The sequence below is a fragment of the Pseudonaja textilis genome, chromosome 12, assembly GCF_049901715.1.
Source record: "Pseudonaja textilis isolate UNSWEBS1 chromosome 12, rPseTex1.2, whole genome shotgun sequence".
NCBI classification, from domain to species: Eukaryota; Metazoa; Chordata; class Lepidosauria; order Squamata; family Elapidae; genus Pseudonaja; species Pseudonaja textilis.
The window spans coordinates 5,601,002-5,622,114 of record NC_142001.1 but is presented as its reverse complement, the minus strand read 5'-3'; the positions used below and the strand labels follow the sequence as shown (position 1 = coordinate 5,622,114).

The window sequence follows — 21,113 nt, the reverse complement described above, 5'->3', positions numbered from 1 at the left end:
CCTTATTTCCGCTGCAGTCACTTTGCACGTCCAAGGTGGCTCATCTACACCTTCAGACCAACCAATCGGCACCAGCGTAGTGGATGCTCCGGCTTGACCTCTGCCCAGTGCAGGGCACCACCTTCACAGCCAGTATTAACACTTGTAGAACCTCCTCCAGTGGCCTTCAACGCCTTTCTTCTTCATGGCATACACCAGATTATCTGCAACCAGTTGAGCAGGTTTTTCTGTTTCTGAGCCTTTCTCTGGAGTGAAACAATAAAGGTATCTTCCACCCAGCTCACTGCACACAGAATAATGTTCTTCTTTGATGGTCCTGTGGAATTGCTGGTCTGAATTGTTTGCTGGGGAATTGCCGGTCTGAAAAGTTATGGTAGTTTTGTAGCTACTTACCAAGTTCATCTAAATTATATTGCAGTAACCAAAATATCTTTACAGTCCCCAGAGCATGTCACCACTTTTGAGCACCCCTAACATTTGGAAATTGAAAGCCGAAAAATTTGACAGGCCCTACCAGGCTGCGGAAGTGGCAGGCGAGAGTGGCACGCCCACTTGTGCAAGCGGTGGGCAAGCATGGGGATAGGCGCTCCATTCGTGCAAGCAGTGGGTGAGCATATCCATTGCGTGTGCAAATGGAACTGCATGCATGCGTGTGCCCACTGCTCACGCTGAATCATCCCCTCCCACCTCCCCCGTCTGGCACTATTCCAGATAAGTGACCCCGCAACCTCTTCTTTTATAAAAGCCCCACAACTTCTGGTGGCGAGCTGTTCCATTGGTTGATGGCTCTGTCAGAACATTTCTTCTTCGCTTGAACTTGCTTCTGTCCTTCATTAGTTTCCATCCATGGTTTCTTTTCTGCCTTCAGATGCTTTGGAGAATAGCTTGCCCTCCCCTCCTGTTGCAGTCCCTCACACATTGGAACCCCTTTGTCATGTCACCCCAAATCCTCCTTTTAATTAAGCATACCCAATTCCTGCAACCGTTCATGTCTCACCCTTCAGTTCACCCATCCCTTTGTTCCTCTTCTCTGCACTCTTTCCAGAGTCTCAACATCTCTTTTATACAGTGACAACCACAACTGGATGCATCATTCAAAGTGTGATCTTACCAAGGCATTATATAGTAGCATTAACACTTCACATGATTTGATTCTATCTCTCTGTTAATGTAACCTAAGATTGTATTGGCTCTTTTGGCAGCTGCGGCACATGGCTGGCTCATATTTAAGTGATTATCCCAGGATAATCCCAGGATTCCTCTTGGAATTCCTCTAGGACTGCCAGCATTCCTCTTGGAATTACTGCTATTGAGCCAAGTTTCACCTAATGTGTAACCTACACATTTTTCTTGCCTAAGTATAAAATCTTACTTTTCTTTACGCTGAGTTTCATTTTGTTAGATAGGGACCATTCCTACAACCATTCTTCATATGTTTTAGTCTCCAGGCCTTTATTCATCCCACTTGCTCTTCTCTGAACTTTTTCCAAAGTCTTAACATCTTTTTGTAATGTGGTGACCAAAACTGGATGCAGTATTCCAGGCGTGGTCTTACTAAGGCTTTATAAAGTGGTACTAATACTTCGTATGATTTTGATTCTATGCCTCTGTTTATACAACCAAGGATTGTATTAGCTTTTCTGGCTCTCGTATAAGAGATCATCCGCTAGGATTCCAAGGTCCCTCTCACAGTTACTGAAGGCAGGCTCGCCTAATCTGTGCTTGGACCTTTGGGTTTTCCTGCCTAAGTGTAAAACCTGGCCTTTCCCCACATTAAATTTCATACTGTTGGATAGGGCTCATTGTTCAAGTCTATCGAGATCTTTTTGGATTCTGAGCTTTTCTTCTGGGGTATTGGCCATTCCTGCCAGCTTGGTGTCATCTGCAAATTTGATGAGTTCACCTTTTATTCTCTCTTCTGAGTCATTTATGAACATATTGAAGAGTCCTGGGCCTAAATCTTGGAATACCACACTGCTTGGATACCCCATTGCTTGGACCTAAAACTTGGGATATTCCACTTCGTACTTCCCTCCATGTATAGTTCCATTAAAGACGATTCATTGAATGTGCTTTATCAGCCACTTAGAAATCCATCCGGTGGTAGTGCTGTCTTTCCAACATTTCTCTATCTTACCAAGAAGTACTTTGTGGGCTACTTTGTCAAATGCCTTACTGAAATCCAAATATATTATGTCCACAGCATTTTGATAATTTAGTCACTTTGTCAAAGAATGAAACACAGTTTGTTTGTCATGATCTGTTTCTGACAAGTTAATTTTCGCTTTTGGTTATAACTTTGCTTGCTTCTAGGTGCCTGCAGATCTGTTGCTTGATTATCTTTTCCAGGATGTTCCCAGGTATTAGTCAGGTTGATTGATCTGTAGTTTCCTGGATCTGTCCCCACCTCCTTTTTTTTTGAAGATGGGAAGCACGTCAGCTCTTTTCCAGTCCTCTGGTAATTCCCCAGTGCTCCAGGAAAGATAATAGTTAAATAGTTCTAAGAAACTTCAGAAGTCCGGGGTGTAATCCATTAGGTTCTGATGATTTGAATTCATCCAGAGTGGACAGGTACTCTCTTAGCATTTTCTTGCCTTTTTTAAAATTTGAACGTCTAGTCTGTCTTTTGTGTTTCTGGTTTTGGTAGTTGGGTTGCTTTTTCTTCTTGTATGAAGACAGATGCAAAGGAAGAATTAAACAGCTTTGCTTTCACTGCTGCCCACCATTTCCTTGCCCTCTTCTTCAATTAGTTGACCGATCGTTTCCTTGACTTTTTTTCTTGCTTTTTATATGTTGAAACTTTATTGTTTTTTAAAAAAATTTATTCCTACAGGAATGGCTTGTGGCTCAGGGAGAATGTTTGGAAAACAGCTGGTCATCCATAGGTTTTTAAACTAAAGCTGGAAGGGGAAGGAGACCAATTTTGGGGTCCAAACCCAAAGCATGAAGCCCAAGACAATAAACCAGACTACGAGGAAGGAGCTAGTGAGAAGGAAGGGGCACTGAGGTGTTTAACGGGAGCTGCAGGAAGCAAACACAGGGTCAGCCATAAAGGGCTCAGATGCCTGAACACTAATACTCAAAGTATGGGGAAGAAATGGGGAGAATCTGAGGGTCTAGGACATGAAGGCAGATGCGATATTGTAGCCAATATTGAAACGATGGTTAAGTACGTTGGTATTTAACACCAGACCAATTATCTAAGATGTATAAAGGCATGTCAAATGTATAGTGAAAATGTAAAAATAAAGAAGGGACTTTTTATCATCTATAGGGGACATGCGATAAAGCAAAAAAAAATTGGGAGTATGATTCATACTTTAATACAGAAAGTTTTGAAAATTGAGATAAAAATGGATTTGGGTCTAATGGAAAAAGAACTGGAGAAATTGGAATTTGGTTACTACATATGTTGACAGCAGCAAGACTATTGTATGCACAGGGGTGACATCGCGGCGGTGCAGGGATATCTCCAAACACATTGGATGTGAATAAAATGGTCAGATATAGAGAAGTATTAGACAAACAGGGAAAATTAAAAACAAATCAGGAATTAAAAGAGCAAGGTATAATCATAGATTGGTGGCCGTATTTACAATTACAAAATAGATACAAAAAGGATGTGGAAGAGTATGGAATTTACATTGAACTGCAACAATTAGATAAAATTTTAATGGGCCCAGAAAAGAAATTTATAACGAAGATGTATACATTACCTATTAAAAGTTGCATTAGAAGAGGAGGTAGTAAAAGGCTGCATGATATCATGGGCAAAATTTTTGGGCACAATATAGATTTATCAGATTGGGAAAAATGTGGAATAAAAATTATACATTAACAAGATCAGCAGCCTATAAAGGAAATATGTATAAGATGTTTTATCGGTGGCATTTGCCCCCAATGAGATTGGCTAAAATGTACCCTAACATGAATCCAACATGCTGGAAATGCAGATAGAACCAAAGTACCTTCCATCATATGTGATGGTCATGCCCAAAAGCCCAAAAATATTGGATTAAAATATGGAGTTGGCTACAAGAGATAATGGAAGAGCGAATAGAATTTAAACCAGAGTTGTTTCTGTTGGGAATAAGTAAAGGGAATTATAGGAAGATTAAATATATCTGAATACATATTCTGACAGCTTCAAGAATAATATACGCATAATGTTGGAAACAAAATAATATGCCTTCTGAGGAATTAGTAATTCAAAAAATTCTAGATTGTGCTGAAACAAATTAACATTAAAACTAAAAGAAAAAGAAGAGTCAGAGTATTATGAAATTTGGGATAATTGATATAATTGGTTGAACCATAGAAATAAAGATAAATAAGAAAATTACAGATAAAAGTAGATAAATGTATATAAAGATGTATAAATGTAGATATTTATATGACATTGGTTTATATAATAATGATGACACAGTACTGTTAAAGTCAAAATTAATATGTGTAAAAGATGAAAAAGAACATACAAATTATTACAAAAAGACTATTGTATGCGCAAAAATGGAATTCAATTTCTACTATGGAAGAATGGTTGATGGAATTGGCGGAAATGGCAAAACTGATTACCTTGATTAAAGAAAAGAACATAAGTACTTTCATTTCCACATAGAAGCCACTTCTGAACTTTGTACTTGATGTGGAAAAGAATGAAACTTTATCATCTATACTGGACTTAATTCTAACCAATAGATCCAAAATGGTTGAGGGAGTGGAAATTGTAGGAACTTTGAGGGACCACATCATAGTTCACCAAAATGGAAGCATAGGTAATAGGTCAGACTAGTATTTTAGACTTCTAAGAGAGCTGATTTCAACAAATCAAGAGAGAGAGAAAAGGAAGGATTCTATGTGTAGAAATATTAGAGAGAAAAACAGTATATGATCCTTGGGATATTCTGAAAATGAGATAATGAAGGCACAAACAAAAACAATACCACAGAGAAAGAAAAATGACACTTTAGATAAGACCGGCATGGTTGCACAAAGACTCTCTGATAAACTGGGATAAACATGACAAGTAGAAAAAAATGGAAAGAGGGGTGTTTAACTAGAACAAAATACCAGCAAAGTCGCTCAAACCTGCAAAGAGGGAGTCAGCAAGATTAAGGCTCATAATGAACTAAGACTTGCAACAAACGCCCAAAATAACCCCCCCAAAAGATTTCTTTCAATATGTAAGAAGGAAGAAGAAAGTCAAGGAAATGATCAGTCCAGTAATGGGAGAAAATGCAAGAAGGTGAGAGGTAGCAGGGGGAAACAAAAATTGCTTAATTCCTTTTTTTGCATTTGTCTTTACACAAAAGGGAAAAATAGTCCAACCTATAAAAAGAACCCGTGTGGAAGACAAAACAGGGATGCAAGTCAAAGTGGGCACGGAATTGATAACAGAACATCTGCTTTAGATGAATTCACATCTCCAGGACCAGACGGATTCCATCCTGAGATACTGAAGGAGCTGGCAGATGTGAGCTCGGAACGATTGAACATTCCCAACATTCTGGTGCAGTGCGTTGATGGAACAGAACTCCGACGCATTTGGTCATGCAAACATGGCCAGCGCGAGACTTGGTGGAAGACTCAATTCTTTCCATGATCTCATGCCTCTTCAAAGTGGATGCACTCAACATGTGAATCACAAAGTAGCCAAGCCCAGCACACTACACTTCAGTACACTGTACGAATCCAGGAATTGGGTTGAACAAGCATATTGTGCAAACACAAATTTTTTTCTGATGAGAAAGTCTAAGGCCACTTGATGAATGGGGAATCTGTCTGAAGTTCTTGCTGAAAGATTTTGTCGTTGCAGGACAGGCTGATATGTTTCAAGAGAGTCTTCGGAGATCCAGCTGAAGAGCAGAAAGAAAACATCTAAACTGGTTTTAGACATTGTCAAGCCAATGCGAGCCCAAGAAGCATCCAATGCACATCTAAAAATCTTTTTCCTGGGCCCGCACTTTGTGAGGCACAGAGCATTGGAGGCTGCCCAAGAACCCCTCATCCCTGTCAACTGTCCAGTTGGTGAATTTAGAAAAAGAACCTTCTGGGACATTATTTTACCAAGAATATAAACTTTACTGAATAAGCCACACTGGAACAGAAGAAGCAAAACCAGTTCTGGGTTTCCCTTGTAAAAGCAAGCACAGTTAATTTCCCCTTTTCCTATGGACCACCCACAGCCCGTTACGTCCACCAATAACTTTTGCTCATTTTGTTATGGGAGCCTGTCAGCCACACTGGAACATCTGCTCGGTGTGTCCTTGAGATGAAAGCAATGTCTCATCAACGGTTACTTGGATGCCATTCCCCCTACCCTTGCATTCTATCCCACCCCTCCTCTCCCTTTCATTGTCAAAACAATAAACATACATAAACATTATCTCTTACAACTCAACTACTGCTACATTCCCTATTGGGGCTGTTGAGGGTACCTAGTGTGAAACTTTTTAACTAATCTAGCTGCCCTAACATCTTGAGCAGCCACCCACTCAACCTCTGCTAATGGGTAGCCTTCCCAGAGTATTAGGTATTGTCATTTCCCCTTGTGATCCAGAGAAGTCGAGAAGCTTTAGGATCGCATAGTGTTCCTCTCCCTTACTAGGATGGGAGGAGGAGGTGGTTTTTGACTGGTCTCAAGCTAGACCCCCACAAAAGGGTATTAAAGGACTGCAATGAAATACTGGATGAACTCGCCTGAGGCTTCCTGGCAATATCAGCTCCACCGTCACCAGATAAATGATCCGGATGATTTAGAAAGGCCCTATGTATTTGGGACCTAACTTTTTGCAAGGCTGCCTCAGGTTTAGGTACTTGGTGGACAAGTACATTTTATCCCACCCTCTGAATTCCTTTCCGGGGGCCCTTTTCTGATCTGCTTGCCTGTTTTGGCTTTCCTTAGCACTTCATGCATGGCAGACCACGTGCCTTTTAGAGGATCCATCCAGTCGGCTAACGACACGGAGGGTGGAGCTTCCTGTGGGGGCTCTGGCACGGGCATGGGGCATGAACTCCAGCTCCATGGCCTCTTTGAAAGGAGTGAAACTTGTGTTGCTGTGCACCGAGTTGTTATATGCCAGTGGTGGCTAACCTTTGGGGGCTTCTGTGCCAAAAATTGTGTGCACGCTTGCACTCGCGTGCCAGCACCCAGAAGGCAATGCGCCCTCCCATGCCCCCTATGCATGCACAGATAATCCCCACCTACCCACCCACCCCTGCCCCCATACCTGCACTGCACCTCACAGCAGATTTTCGGCTGGTTTGAGGCCTTTTTCGGCCTCCCAAAGATTCAGGAGGGCTTCTGCAGGCTTTGCAGGCCAAAAACTAGCCCTGTTTTGTCACTTCCTGTTTTTCTGAAAATACCGGAAGTGATGAAACAGGTCTAGTTTTCGGCCTGCAGAAGCCTTCCTCAAGCCTTTGGGAGGCTGAAAAAGACCTCAAATGGCCAAAGATCAGCTGTGAGGCGCACATATGCCCAATGAGGTAAGTCTGCCTGCAGCTCGCATGCTGGCACAAATGGCTCTGCATGCCACCTGTGGCACACATGCCATATGTTCACCATCACGGTTCTATGCCACCTGTGTGAAAGGCCCAATGGCCAAATTAGCCTGCTGATAGTTTACATAATAGCGCAGGTATTGGTCTACTAATGAGTTGGTAGCAGCCCCATTGATACTTGAATGGTAGGCCAAGCTAAGTCCCTGGGAGGAACTTATCATTTTAAAAAATTCCTGACAAAATTTGGCAGTGAATTGCACCCCCATGTTCGAGATAATGCACTTCCAGACCCCGTATAGTCTGTGGAAGTGTTGCACAAACATCTTGGCTAGGGCCCAGACAGAACGAATCTTCAGAAATGCCACAAAGTATGCTTGTTTTCAGAACAGGTTGATGACAGTCTACATTACTGTGTTCCCAGCACTCTCAGGCAACTCCATGATAAAATCCATGGATATCTCCTCCCAAAGACTAGCTGGGTTGGCTACTGACTCTAGCAAGCCAGGAGGCTTCCCACGTAGACATTTCATGGAGGCATACACAGGGCAACTGGCCACAGAGGCTTCTCCATCCTTTTTCATCGTTGGCTACCAGAACTGTCTCTATACCAGGCAAAGAAAGTTCACAAGCCCAAAATGCCGTGCGGATTTTGAATCATGGTTCCACCAAAGTTCTCTGGCTGGCTGGGATGTACATTTTGCTCCCCTTTCCAAGCCAAGCCCTCCTTCATCCACAGGTGGTCTTTATGTCTTGGGAACCATTCATCCACCTCCAAGGCATCTTTTAGTGGTTGTATCACCAAGTCCCCAGCCAGCTGCGAAGAGACGGTTCTCTGCTGCCTCGCAAGTGCTAGTGCTGAGTACCACCTGGATGGGGTAGTGGAATTAACTACCTCCTCTCAGATACTTCTGTACCGGAGCATGTGAGGGAGGACATCTTGTAAGAAATTCTTCCCATCCGGCAAGTAGGAAGGGTTAAACTGAAGCGGTTAAAATACTGAGGGCAGTAAAATGTCATTTCCACTCATGCCCCTGGTTTAATCCTCACTCGGTAATAGGCTTCCCCCAAGTCCAGCAGGTGATTGTAATACAGCTCCTTGTTCAGCCCCTCCTGGAATTGGCAGACCAGCATACGCCAATCGCTCAGGTGAGCTGCCCGGTTACGAAAATCTTGCAGTGCTGTAGGGAGCAGATATGGGTTGCTGCTCATGGGCTGCTGTGGAGTTTTCAAATCTCTCAACACCTGCATGAAAGCATCCAGGTTTTGCAGCTCCGGAGCCTCCTTGTTGTGGACAGACACCAGCCACCCCACTGCGTTCCCTTCCAGATTTGATGCAGCGGCATTGATCCAAACATGCTCGTCCAGGTACATCGCTCTATGGTGCTCCATATAGTTTCAGACCTGGGTCAGGAAGTGGGCCAAGTTCTTGGGTTGTCCATTGAACCGGACTGCTAGAGACACTAGGACATACCCAGGTGGCAACCACACTGTTGCCAGGGGTGCCTGAACAGGGATACCGGCTGTTACTGGGGCTGCGTGTGCTGGCACCTACACCCACAGTGGGGCAGCAGCAGGGACGGGTGTCGCTGTTGTTTGGTAGGGGGTTCTCACCACCCCGGGTGGTGTTGGCAGCATCGGCTGCAGGAGGGGAGGAGACGGGGTAGGCAACGATTTCATGGCCTTCACCCAAATTCCTCTGATTGCTGCCCTTGGTGAGGTGGCTCCCGGATCTCCAGCCCCCCAAACTTCTCTCTCAGCTGCTCCATAGATGGGCTGTGAGCTGTAGCTGGGAACTTACTCTCGGTTGGGTGATCCCATTTGGTTGCTCACCTAGCCTTCCACTTGCTCCCTAGGGTCACCGTGGCTCCACCGCCTTCCACAAATAGCTTGCCCGCCAACTCTTGGTGCCCAAATAGCGTCCCTCTATCGCTCTCTCCCCCTTGAGTATGGCCTGTTACTCTGGCTTCTCAATGCACTGTCTGAGGTGTGTGCCAGCTGCTTACATCCTGAGTTCACCCTGGGCCATCGTTGGAGGAGTGACGCATCCCCTGGCTTTGCCTCCCCGTTCTATTCCTTTGTCAGTTGCCGGCATCTCAAAACTGCCAACCTCCTGGTGGGGCCCAAGTTAGAGAGCTGATTAAATGTTAATTGTTCAGTTGGCAAATCCATAAAAAGAAACTCTTGGGATGTTATTTTATGAAGAGTACAAACTCTACTGAATAAATCCATATTGGACAGAAGAAACCAGTTCTGGACTTCCCACTCAAAAGCATGCATAGTTCATTCCCCACTTTCCCATAATGGACCCTTATCACTTCTGCTCATTTTGTTATGGGAGCCCGCCAGCCGCACTGGGACATTTGCTTGGAGGAAGCAACGTCTCATGAGAACCGATGGACGCTTGGGTGCCATTCTCCCCACCCTTGCATTCCATTCCACCCTCTTCCTTGTCAAGCTGCGAGCGAAGCAGAAGGTAGGTGGAACTGTGAGTCAGTCTTACCCCCCTCCCCAAACAGGGGCTTTGGGGCAAGGAAGAACCCAGATTTGTTAGCCACACACTTCTGTCTTCAGGATGTTATTGTAAGGCAGCTGGCAGAAGAACCGGGCCCAAGGCATTAGGAAATCAGCAATCACAGGATCCTTCCTTACTTCTCCAAGCCAGTTGGACGCTGAGACATTTCTCTTGAGAGTAGTTTGGGTGGAGTGGGAAAAAACAGATGCTGTCTTGCCTTGGCCGGGATAACGTTCTCCTGACAAGACATTTCCCCACAGAGATGAGATGAAATGCACGGAGAAGGGAAAGGCCTTGGCCTTTTTATGATTTCCTTGTTTTTGTTTCAACATTCAGTGTTGGCACAGACATCGATTTTCCCATTTCAAAAATCTGCCGCTTGCTGGAGAAGCACTTTTGCACTACTCAGAAGCCCTTTGCTCCTCTTACTTTGTAAACGTCACATCACAAAAGTTTTTCTGCACATAGACACACCAATTTCCAGAGTATTATGGAAAACAAAACTGGCTTTTTGTTGCTTGTTAAAGGCCCCGTGACTTGCTCCTTGGTTGCCTCAAATTGCTGTTTATTTATTTATTTTTATTTGTCAATTGCTTACAAGATAATAGGTATAAGTAAAAACATTGCTATGAATACATGGATACATATAAGAAAAATGAAAAAATATAAAAGAAACAATAGGACAGGGACGGTAGGCACGTTGGTGCGCTTATGCACTTGTATGCTGTTGTATGGGAGACTGGGAGACCCTGGAGGATGTCATGCGTTGGGCACAAAACACATAATTTATGGCATTTGTGCAACAATTCCACGTTCCACATGATGACACTTGCACTCTACTGCAGTCCCATATATCTATGTGACGTGTAGCTCTGTCCAATTACTTGCTATAGATTGTAGTAAACCATTGTTAGTTTTGTGATCTGACAAGCAAACCAGTTACAAGCTCATTCAAACCACAAGCCGTCCTACAGCTAAATCAGTCAACTCGATCCAATCCAATCCCAGTCTTTTAAACCACTCTCATTGATGAAATGATACGGGAATCCTAGTCAAGAAAGCCTCTTAACTCCTCCCAATCCAGGGTTTTGATAAAGCCTCAAATGAGGGGATTACTTACAGCGGCATTTCTCAAGTCCATGTTTCGAAGTTGCTACAGTTCAGACACCTTTAGAGTTCAGAGCAGGGGTGCGATTCATCCGGAGTAACAACCAGTTTGCTTTGCGCACAGAGCATTGGCTACTGACCTTCCCCGGCAATCCCTGTGCGTTAAACAGCTGATGCGCGGCAATCTGCTGTGCCGTGCAAATCAGCCGAGCTTGAAAAACAGGATATAAAGCACAGCCTAGAGGCTGGGCAAGTGGGTGGGCCCAACAGCTGATCGTCAGAGCTGCCGGTTCGCCCGAACTGGGCCGAACAGGTAGAATTCCCCCCCACCCCCAGTTCAGAGACACCAAAGTGTCTTCTCTTTAAGACCTGTCTTTTGAAGAAAAATAGTTCAAACACAGGCTAATTGCAAAGCATGGAGAGATGGTCAGAGAAGAGAAGCTCGGGGCCAAGAGTTTTTGTTGCTCTGCCAAGCCTGGTGGTCCCGTCTTCCAATGGAGGTTTCTCTCAAAAGCTGGTCCCTGCGGGGAATTATGGGACCTCCAGGATCAGGCTGTGCCTTCAAACCTGACCACAGTTTGCAACCTCTGGAGCTTTTCCTGGGGCCTCCATCGGGGAGAGGCCGGGAAGTGGCACCTCCTCTCTCTCCTGCCTCAGGGCCGCAAAGGTAAGGAGAACCCAGTTTCCCTCTTCTTGTCCAGCAGGCAAGGGAGAAGATGGGTTGAACTTAGAATCCTAAGGCTGGAAGGGATCCTGGAGGTCTTCTAGTCCAGCCCTCGGTCCAAGGCAGGAGGCCTAATTCCATCCTGGACAAATGGTTGTCCAACCTTTTTTGGAAAGCGTCCAGTGACGGAGCCTCCAGAACCCTGAGAGACAAGCTGTTCCACTGACTGTTCTCACTGTCCAGCAGTTTTCTCCTTAGTTCCATGCTGGATCTCTCTTTATTCAGCTTCCACCCATTGCTTGTAGTCCAACCCTCAGGTTCTTTGGAGAATAAGTTGACCTCTCCCTCTATGACAGCCCCTCAAGTGCCGGAAGAGAGGTAGCGTGTGTCTCGCCCCCGTCCTTCTCGTCAATAGGCTACAGGTATCCAGCTCCCTTAACCGATCATCATCGCCTTTAGCCTGCAAATCCCTCATTGTCTTTGTTGCTCTTCTCTGCACACTTTCCAGGGCCTCAGCATCTTTTTGGTATCACGGTGACCAGAATTGGACTCTACAAGCCATCAACTGAACGGTCCGGCTGCCTCCACCCCCAATACAGGAAGTGGGTCTCCCAGGGTTGTGCTCCTAACTCCTGCTGAGCAGGCCAAGATTTGTACATGGCATAAAAAAAGGGTTTGTTCACGCAAAGTGGCTGTGCTTGGCTGCCTGGATTCCTTCAACTTGCTGGTTTAAAGTGGCATTAATCTGTAGCTTGGTTGCCTAGCAACTTGGTTGCCTGGCTCTGTTGCCTAGGAACGCCAGCACCCTTGTATGGCCATGGCTGCTCTGGAGCTCCTGGCCCAGGATGGAAGGCTGGGCCCAGGCCAGCGGGGGAGGCCAGCCTCCAGGGGCAAAAGCCGGACTGGGGCCCCTCTATTCCATGGCTGGGAAGGCTGGGAATGGGACGCCTCAGCAGCAGCAGCAGCACCCAAGGAGGATCCATCCCGGCCCGCCAATGGTGTTGCTTCCATCCCAGCCCAGAGTGGGACTTTCATGGCTTCCCTTTTTGCCTCTTTGGCCAGCGCCTGCTTCCCAGAGAGGCGAGCGGAAGGCCGGGCAGCTCTCCCGCCGGGGCTCCTGGCGCAGCTCAGACGATGCAAGGCAGCGGCTTCCCTTCGAAGGGGAGCTGGACCCAGTTTGGGGAACGAGGTTCGGCCCCGTTTTGAGCTGGTGCCAGGCCCGAACTCTGGCCGGAGGGAGGCAGCGGGGAGGCAAGGCCTCGGGTACCGTCCGCTCGGCTCCTCCGGGCACCGCTTTCTGCCCCTGGAGCCAAAGGCTGGCTGGGAGCCCCTTGCCCGCTGGTCAGAAGGCACCTGCCCGGGCCTTGGGGGCAGACGGGGATGCTGCTGTCCCAGAGCTGGCTGGGCCCCGACTGAGCTCCCCCGCCTCCTGCCTAGCCACCCAGCCCGTCCACAGAGCGGCAGGCGGAGGAGAGTCCGCCCGTCCCCTCCCAGGCCTCGTTCTGCGCCGAGGACGGAGCGCCCCTCCGAGGCTTCCTGGCCGAGGCAGCCGAGGGGCGGCCGCCCGTGCCGGAATCAGCCTGAAGGCCTCTCGGGTGGCGGCGAGGCGGCGGGCCGGCTTCCCCTCTCCGCTGCCGGCAGCTGGCGAGGCCGGGGTCGCAGCTGGAAGGCGGGCGGGGCCAGAGCCGGCCACGCGGGGGCCCGGCAGCGCCGCCTGCGACTTTAAGGGGAGCGGCCGCGAAGGAGGCGCCAGCCGCCGCAAACAAAGGGCGGCCCGCCGGGGGAGGGACCGGAGCCCGCGCCCACTCGCTTCATTCAGAGCCGGCCCAGGCGCAGCCGCCGATGCGGAGCCGCCGAAGCGCCGCCCGTCCTGCCAGGAGGCCCCGCCGGCCGCCGCCGCAGCCGCCTCGGCCCCTCCGCCGCGGGATGCGAGCGCGCCGCCGCCGCCAGGGCTGAGGCTGCGGGCGGACGGGCGGGCGGGGCGGGGCGGCCATGGGGCTCCCGGCGCTGGAGTTCAGCGACTGCTACCTGGACAGCCCGGCCTTCCGCGAGCGGCTGCGGTGCTCCGAGCAGGAGCTGGAGCGCACCAACCGGTTCCTGAAGGACGTGGTCAAGGACGGCAACGCGCTCATCGGGGCCATCAAAAGTAAGCGGCGCCCAGAGCCCCCCGTCGCCCCTTCCTCCCTCCCTCCGGCCGGCCGGCCCCTCGCTCGGGCAGCCGCGGGGGGGGGGGAGCTGGGCCCCCTTGGAAGATGGCGATGGAGCGGCGTTGGGCTGCACCGGAGCGAGCGCGGGGCTGGCGGCCGTCTCAGGTCCGCCTCGCGGGCTCCGCTCGGGGGCGCTTCGATGGGGAGACCGCGAGGACACGCCGGACCGCCGCCCCGCAGCCGTCGGGGGCGGGCGGGCGGGTGGGTGGGCTTCTGCATCCCTGGCGGGGAAGGGCGAGGAGGGGGGAGCCTCGCCTGCTTCTGCGCCCCGCGTCTCCGCGTCCCGCCGGCTCTTGCGGGGCTGAAGGCCCGGCTCAGCGCTCTGAGAGGGCGCCTGGTCGGACGCCGCGGTCTGCCCACGTCAGAAGCCCCGGTGTCTGCAGAGCCCGGTTAAGGCGCCGGCGGTGCAAGTGGGGCGTCCCCGCGGCTGGCGCTGGGGGCGAGGCGCCTCGGGCACGTCCTGGCCTTGATGCTTCCGTGGCTTGAGTTGGGTCATGTGGGGGAAAACCTCCCGCGGGGGCGGCTTCCTGAGGCTCCTGGGCCGGGATGTGCGGGAACGAGCGAAGTGGGCCGGGAGGTTGGTCGTGTGGGAAACCCAGTGGGGCTCCCTGGTGGACGGTTGGGCTGCTGCTTTGGCCTGGCTTCCCCTGGGAAGGGCTGGAGACGCCGCGTCTCTCCTGAGGTGGGAGTCTGGGGACGCAGGTGCCCAGGGAGGCCGCGTCCCGCCTGCAGAGAGGCATCCTTCGTGGGTACCGCCAACCTCACCGCTCCCAGGAGCTCTGCTTGTAGGGCCTGTTTCGGGGAGCAGAGGCAGAGCACCTTGCGTGCGTGGAACCCCAGGACAGGCCACGTCTCTGGAGGACCCATCCTTCCCTGAGCTTCGTAAACATATAATAGGCAGGGTATTTTGTTCAAACGTTTGCCTGAGACCCAGATGGCGTGGCATGTTTCTCACTCCTGAGCAGTGGACATTTCTAGGCAGGATGAGCCCTTTCCCCAGAAGCAGCTCCAGGAGGTGCCCAGCGTAAGATGCAGAAGTCCGTTGGGAGGGAATCCTGTCAGCTGCCCTTCTCCAGTGAGGGTGAGGGGCTTCTCTGCAGGGAAGGAGGTCTGCCCACCTCACACTCCTTCAGAATAAGCTGCCTGCAGATTTCTGTATGTGTGTGTGTGTGTGTGTGAGAGAGAGAGAGAGAGAGAGAGAGAGAGTAGCCTTGTTTAGGATGCCAGGGACATTTTCAACCTGCTCCCCTTTACCCAGATGAAAGAGGAACGCTGGGCAACCCTCAGGCATGGGTTCAAACCTTGGCTAAGCTCTAATCTGGGCCACTTACTTATGGCCGGAAGGCTCCTGTAGTCCCAGCACCCCAGTCTATAAAACACGGCTTATGATTTACCCAATGTGTAGACCCAGCTTACTTGTAGCTTATTCAGTAAACCATGGCTACACAAACCAGGGTTCGTTTATGCAAAGCCAGCTCTATGGGAAGCGGGTAGATTGGAAGCCCGCTTGCTTGCCAACCCCACCTTTCCATTCTCAAGGCTTCTCTTTCTCCCTCTCGGCTTTTCTGGTTGCCTGTGGCCAGTCCTGAGGAGGTGGAAGCGACTCAGGGCTGCCCTTGGGTGGGCTTGGCGAAGAAGTCAGCCATCCTGGGGGGGTTCCTTGGCTGCTCTGCTTTGAGAGAGGTGGATCTTCTAAGCGTTCCCTGAACATCCCCTTTCCTGGCATCAGATCTCAGCTGACTTGGCGCTGCTGCCTGAGCAGCTCTGGCTCCCAACTCCCACAGATGTGGGACTGGCAGTGTTATTATGGGCGACCATAAATGTGGCAGCTTCTGGGTAGAAGAGGAGTCAGGGCTTTGTGGCTAATCCTGCCATCTCCAGGAAAGATTTGTGTGAGAGATTTGAGCCAGCTAAATCCCAAGGAAACATGAGGAAAGCTGTGTGGATTTGCTGGCATTTTGTATGCTGTCAGCCAGGTAGGAACACCAACTTGGTAGTTCAGAGTTTGCTCTCAGATGGTTATTGACTGCTGTCACTGCAGAGGCTCTTGGAAACGCAGCTTTCTGGAAGGCTGTGAGCATGTCCTGTGCTGTGCTGTGCTGGCTGAGGCATTCTGGGAGTTGAAGTCCATTCACCTGGAGGATGCCAAAGCTGGGGAAGGCCGTGAGGGTAGGACAGAATCATGGCGCTCGTCTGCTGACCACAGCCAGGATCTCATGGCGTCTTTGAAAAGTAGCCCTGCTCCATCTGCACAGCCATCTGGAGACGAGGTGAAGCGTGCAGATCCTGGGAGGAACCTTGTCATTCATAGCTGAGCTACAGTGCAGTGGCTGTCACGCATTTGGGAGTTACTGGGTGATTTTACTCCAAGAAGATCAGGATATATTCTTTGATTACAATTGTCGATTGCCGTTTCTCACTCGGTGGCCTAAGGTAGCTGGCTACGGTGGGCTAGGTGGGAAGTTGAGAAGCTTCCCGGATTCTGAGCACCGTAGTATTAACTCGGTCAAGCCACTTTCCTGCAAGAGAAGTTAGACTTTGAGAGGTGAGATTTCTGTTCCCGGGAACAGCCCCACAGAATGCCTGGGTTGAAAAAGGCTGGAGTTATACAGTACTTTATCTAGGAGACGCATGTCTGTTTGCAGAAATATTTAAAAACAGTGATGGATTTTGAAATACTCCAGATGCAAGGAAACCAGCGGTGTGTCATTTAAACAGCTGTAAGCCTTGCGCTACTAATGAATAGGCAGAAGAACACAAAAGACACTACAAGAAGCAAAGGCTTAAGCCCCCCCAATGTTCTTAAATACCTGCCTTTGATTTCAGCCTCTTGTCCATTCCAACAAGAGCCTCCGGAGATGGGTGGGGTGGTAGAAATACCCAGAAATGACGCTGTTTCACCAGTATTGTGTCTTTGATGTGTGTCTTTTGAAAGATGCATATGCAGAGCCTGAGAGAAATCTATAATCATAACACATCTGAGAGAAATAACAAGTGGGGTGTGCAATTAGATACGTCTTTATTATAGAGGGCAAAAGCTCCGTTGCAGGATAAGTCAGGTCTGGAGGCCTCACCAAAGAGCTCTGTAACTTCTGGCATGGCCTGTAATTGAGACACAAGGGCTGAACTCTTATTTTCCTTCATTTAAGAGGAGTGCAGATTCCAAATACGTGGGTGTTTTTTTCTGCTAGGTTAAATCGTCATTAATAGAAGCAAATATCTCCTTAGAGCTGATTTGCTGCCAGGAAAGTCTGTGGAATAACTGGAAATAATAATTGCCTAAGTTCCCAACAAATGGAAATGATACATTTCTGAACCCCTCAGAAGCAGTAAGTTGCTTTGAAACCTGTCTCCAGAATAATACATTTTACGATTTTTCTTGCCAGAGTTTGTTAAGTGAATTACTGAAATTATTAACTTAGTAACACAGTTGTTAAGTGAATCTGGCTTCCCCATTAACTTTGCTTGTCTATAGGTTGTAAAAGGAAATCACATGACCTCAGGGGAGTCACGTCGTCTGTCCGACCGTCGTAATACGAAAGCATTGCAATTTTGACCACATGGTCATGGAGATGCTGCAAAGTCATAAGTGTGAAAAACGGACATGTCACTTTTTTATCCCGCTGTAACTTTGAACAGACACTAAACGAACTGTTGCAAGTTGAGGACTGTCTACTTGAAGGGCTGTCACAGGAACGGGGGCATTGATTTATTCTCCAACACCTACAGGCAGGACAGGAAGCAACGGTGAGGGAGGATATTTAACCTGGAAATAACCTGGAAAGGAAGAATTTTCTGACAGCGAGAGCAATTCATCCGTGGCACCATTTGCCTCCCGGAGTGGTAGCTGCTCCGTCACTGGAGGTTTCCAAGCAGATATTGGATGGCCATTTGTCTGGGATGGAATAAGGACTCCTGCCTTGGACATGGGGTATGATTAAAGGACCTGCAAGCTCCCTTCCAGCCCATGATACTATCCCAAGAAAACGGGGGCTAGTCTATATAATTGCTGATGTTACGTCTGTTTGTGCTCCTGGACACTTCTAAGAATCTTTTCGGAATTGTTTCTGAAGCATTGCACAGTCCTAGAAACTTTAATTCTGTTGCCCCTCTTCTCTTTTTGGTGCCTATGTCTTAGGATGTCCCTGCAAAAGCTTCATATACTGAAAGTTGCATTAGTAACTACTCTTGCCAGTTACTTTGGTATGGGTAGCCCTTAAAATTAGCTCAGAAATTATTTGTGGATATTTTGATTTATTTTCAGTATTTGTTAATTATCCCAGCCAGAGCTCAGTGAATAACAAAACAGAACATTTAGCTCTTTAGCTTTTAATTTAAAAGCTGCCCAACTCCCACATGACTCTAGGTCAGGGGTCGTCAACCTTTTGGACCTCAGGGACCACTGAACTCATCATTTTAAATACCGCGGACCACTAATACGAATTTTGACTGATGGTGGCTTGCTGACGGTGGGACTGGCCCTTTGGTCATCCCGGAGCAGCTGCTCCTCCACCCAGGTGCACCGGCCTGCCATGGACTGGAGGAGCTGCTCCGGGATGACCAAAGGGCCAGTCCTGTGACTCCTGCAGCTCTGGAATAGGGGACCGACTTTCCCACCAACGTCACCAAGCTATCCTGGGGTGGATTTTCCTCCCTCGCCATTGGTCTTAACTTCCAGTTCCAGCTCGCCTGGCTCTACTCAAGGTTTGCGCCTGGCTGAAGGGTGGGGGCCATGTGGGTGGCGCAGCCTTGTGTTCCCCTGCAGCCTGGACTAATTGCTTTGGGGGGAGAGTTGCTTTGGGGGGGCATTTCTCTGCGGACCACCAAAATTTTCTGGCGGACCAACAGTGGTCCCCGGCCCACTGGTTGGTGACCACTGCTCTAGGTGGCTTACAACAAAACCAACTCATTGCAAAGCACAAAAATTAAAACTAAAACAAATAAAAGAAAGCAAAGCAAAATCAAAAAGGGGGCTTCACGGTTGCCCCATCCCCAAGACCTGGGAAAGCGGTTGCCTGAATGCTCACTGATGGGAGCCACACAAAACTCATGAAAGGAACATAACAATAAGCCAATTGCATTTCCCCGGGATAAGCATCCGCCATCCGTCTGCTGGCCCGGAGGAAGAAAGCGGGGAGACAGGGCTGGGCTGGGCGGCAGTGTTCCAAACCATAAGGGCTATATTTTCACTTCCATTTTTTAACGCTTCTCTTTTTTTGGGTAATGAGAAGCAGTTTCCTCATTTTCCTTGCTGCTTTTGTTTCCCTCTGGGAGAGAAATGGATTTTTGCAAAGCAAAGTAAGGAGAAAACCTGGAGGGTTGCAGGAGACGTTTGCTAAATCGAGGCACGACTGCCGGGCAGGTGGGTGAAGTGGAAACCCAAGCCTGGCCTCAGAGTGAAAGGCAGAGAGGCTTCCGCTCCTCCCTTGGTCTGATCCCCCCCAAGTGCCAGGAAGCCAGGCTCTTTTGGGGGAGGCAACTCTTTGGCCTTGCTGAAAGGGACCTAAGAAAGCCCAGAGCGTGGCGGGTCCCTTTCCCGAGGGAGGGAGCGCGGGTCTCTCTCTCTGCCTCTGTAGAGATGTTTGCGTTTCTGTCTGGGGTGAGGTTGGCCTCCGCTCAGGAGGCTGGTCCCATAGTGGTGCCAAGGCTGCCTCTGATGTGGGGAGGGCAGCTACTCTCCCTCCGTTCAGGGGGTTTGTGCCCTGGGTGAGTAACTGCAGGGCGAAGGGCCATGACCCTGAGGAGGCTCCTGCAACAACTATCCAGGGACCAAAGCTGCTGCCAGCTGCTGAGGGAACTGGAAAGCTGGCTTCCCTTGTAGCAGGGTGGCCTAGAAAGAGGCCTTTGGTGCTTCATTTATTCCTCTTTGATCCTTTTAAGGTAATGTTAACAGAGATGGTTCCTTAGGGGAGAAAGGGAACCACCGAGAATGGGCAAAAGGGGGAGGAGAAGCAACTTCCGACTTGACTTCCCTTATGGGAAGCTGGCAGAGAGTGTTGGAAGCACTGAAGCAACCACAATTTTTGCTAGATTTCAATCCCGCAGGAGTCCTGGGCCCCAGAGTTTGGCTGCCTAATTTACGTTAACCCACTTAAGGTGTGTGGATTAAAATAATGCTGCCCTGCGACGCATGATTCACCCAATTGAAGGATAGAGAGAGTGTTTCAGCGGTACGTAGGCAGCCGCATTGGGTGTGGGGGGGGGGGAGAGGACCCACAGAGTGTATGAGGGTGAGGGGAATTGCCATGGGAAAAGCTCAGGCCCCAGAAACTGTGCCCTGGTCAGTCCAGATTAGACGTGGTCTTTGGGGAAGGAAGTGCGGCACCCAAGATATGGAAAGCCCCCAAACACAGGATCCCCGGAGAGGATGCGCAGGCATGCGGCCAGCAGGAGATAGGAGAATTGCAAGCAGCAAGGACGTTTTTCTTGTAAACAGCTTTTATCAAAAGTGTTTAAGTATAAAGAGTAATAAGAACTAACTTCAGAGAGAAAACGGTAGTGAAGTAAATGTGAAAAAGAAAAAAAGAGACAAAGAAAAAGGAGATGGAAAAAAGAAAATATAATCAAAATGTGTGTGTATGTGTGTGTGTATAAAGTGCCTTCCAACGTAAGATTTTGTCATGTTTATCTTATTTCTGTAACTTGCTATTCATCAAAACCAGTCATAAAATCAATTTTGTGCACAAAAAATCCATAAGGTGTTTTCCAGTCATTAATGAATGTTAATAATCACCTTTTTTTTTGAAATCGAATCAGTTTGTCCATCTCAGCAAGTTCCTTTAATTTCACCAACTATTCCTTCATGGTGGCTAATGCCAAATCTTACATCTTTTAATAACCTTAACCACAGTAGTTATATATTGAAATAAGATTCCATGATATTTTTTTCTGTTTATCCATCAGTCCTCAAAGGAAAATTTCTGGCTTCAATTGATCATTAAGCTTTAAAATCCTCTGTATCAACATATACATCTGAATCCATTTTTAAAGCTTTCTTACACTTCCACCAAGTGTGCCCAAATGTCCCTTCCTCCTGTTCCCATTTCCAGCCTGCCTGAGTTGGCCCCGGAGGCGTTTGAGGCCCTCTCTGGCCTCTTGCACTGCAGCAGGTGCTCCCTTCTCC

At 48.7% G+C, this 21,113-nt stretch overlaps 2 protein-coding genes across 2 annotated transcripts in view; one reads left to right on the top strand and one right to left on the bottom strand.

Moving 5' to 3' along the window:
- Positions 1-21,113, bottom strand: part of LOC113453015 (adrenodoxin-like) — a 216,979-nt gene that overhangs the window by 116,304 nt on the left and 79,562 nt on the right. The gene's annotated exons all lie outside the window — the stretch shown is intronic.
- The window catches only part of OPHN1 (oligophrenin 1), an 88,691-nt gene continuing 81,174 nt past the window's right edge, over positions 13,597-21,113 (top strand). Inside the window, exon 1 of the mRNA XM_026703097.2 lies at positions 13,597-13,929. Coding sequence (XP_026558882.1) covers positions 13,776-13,929 — 154 coding nt within the window. The 5' untranslated portion in view covers positions 13,597-13,775. The remainder of the gene's footprint in view (positions 13,930-21,113) is intronic.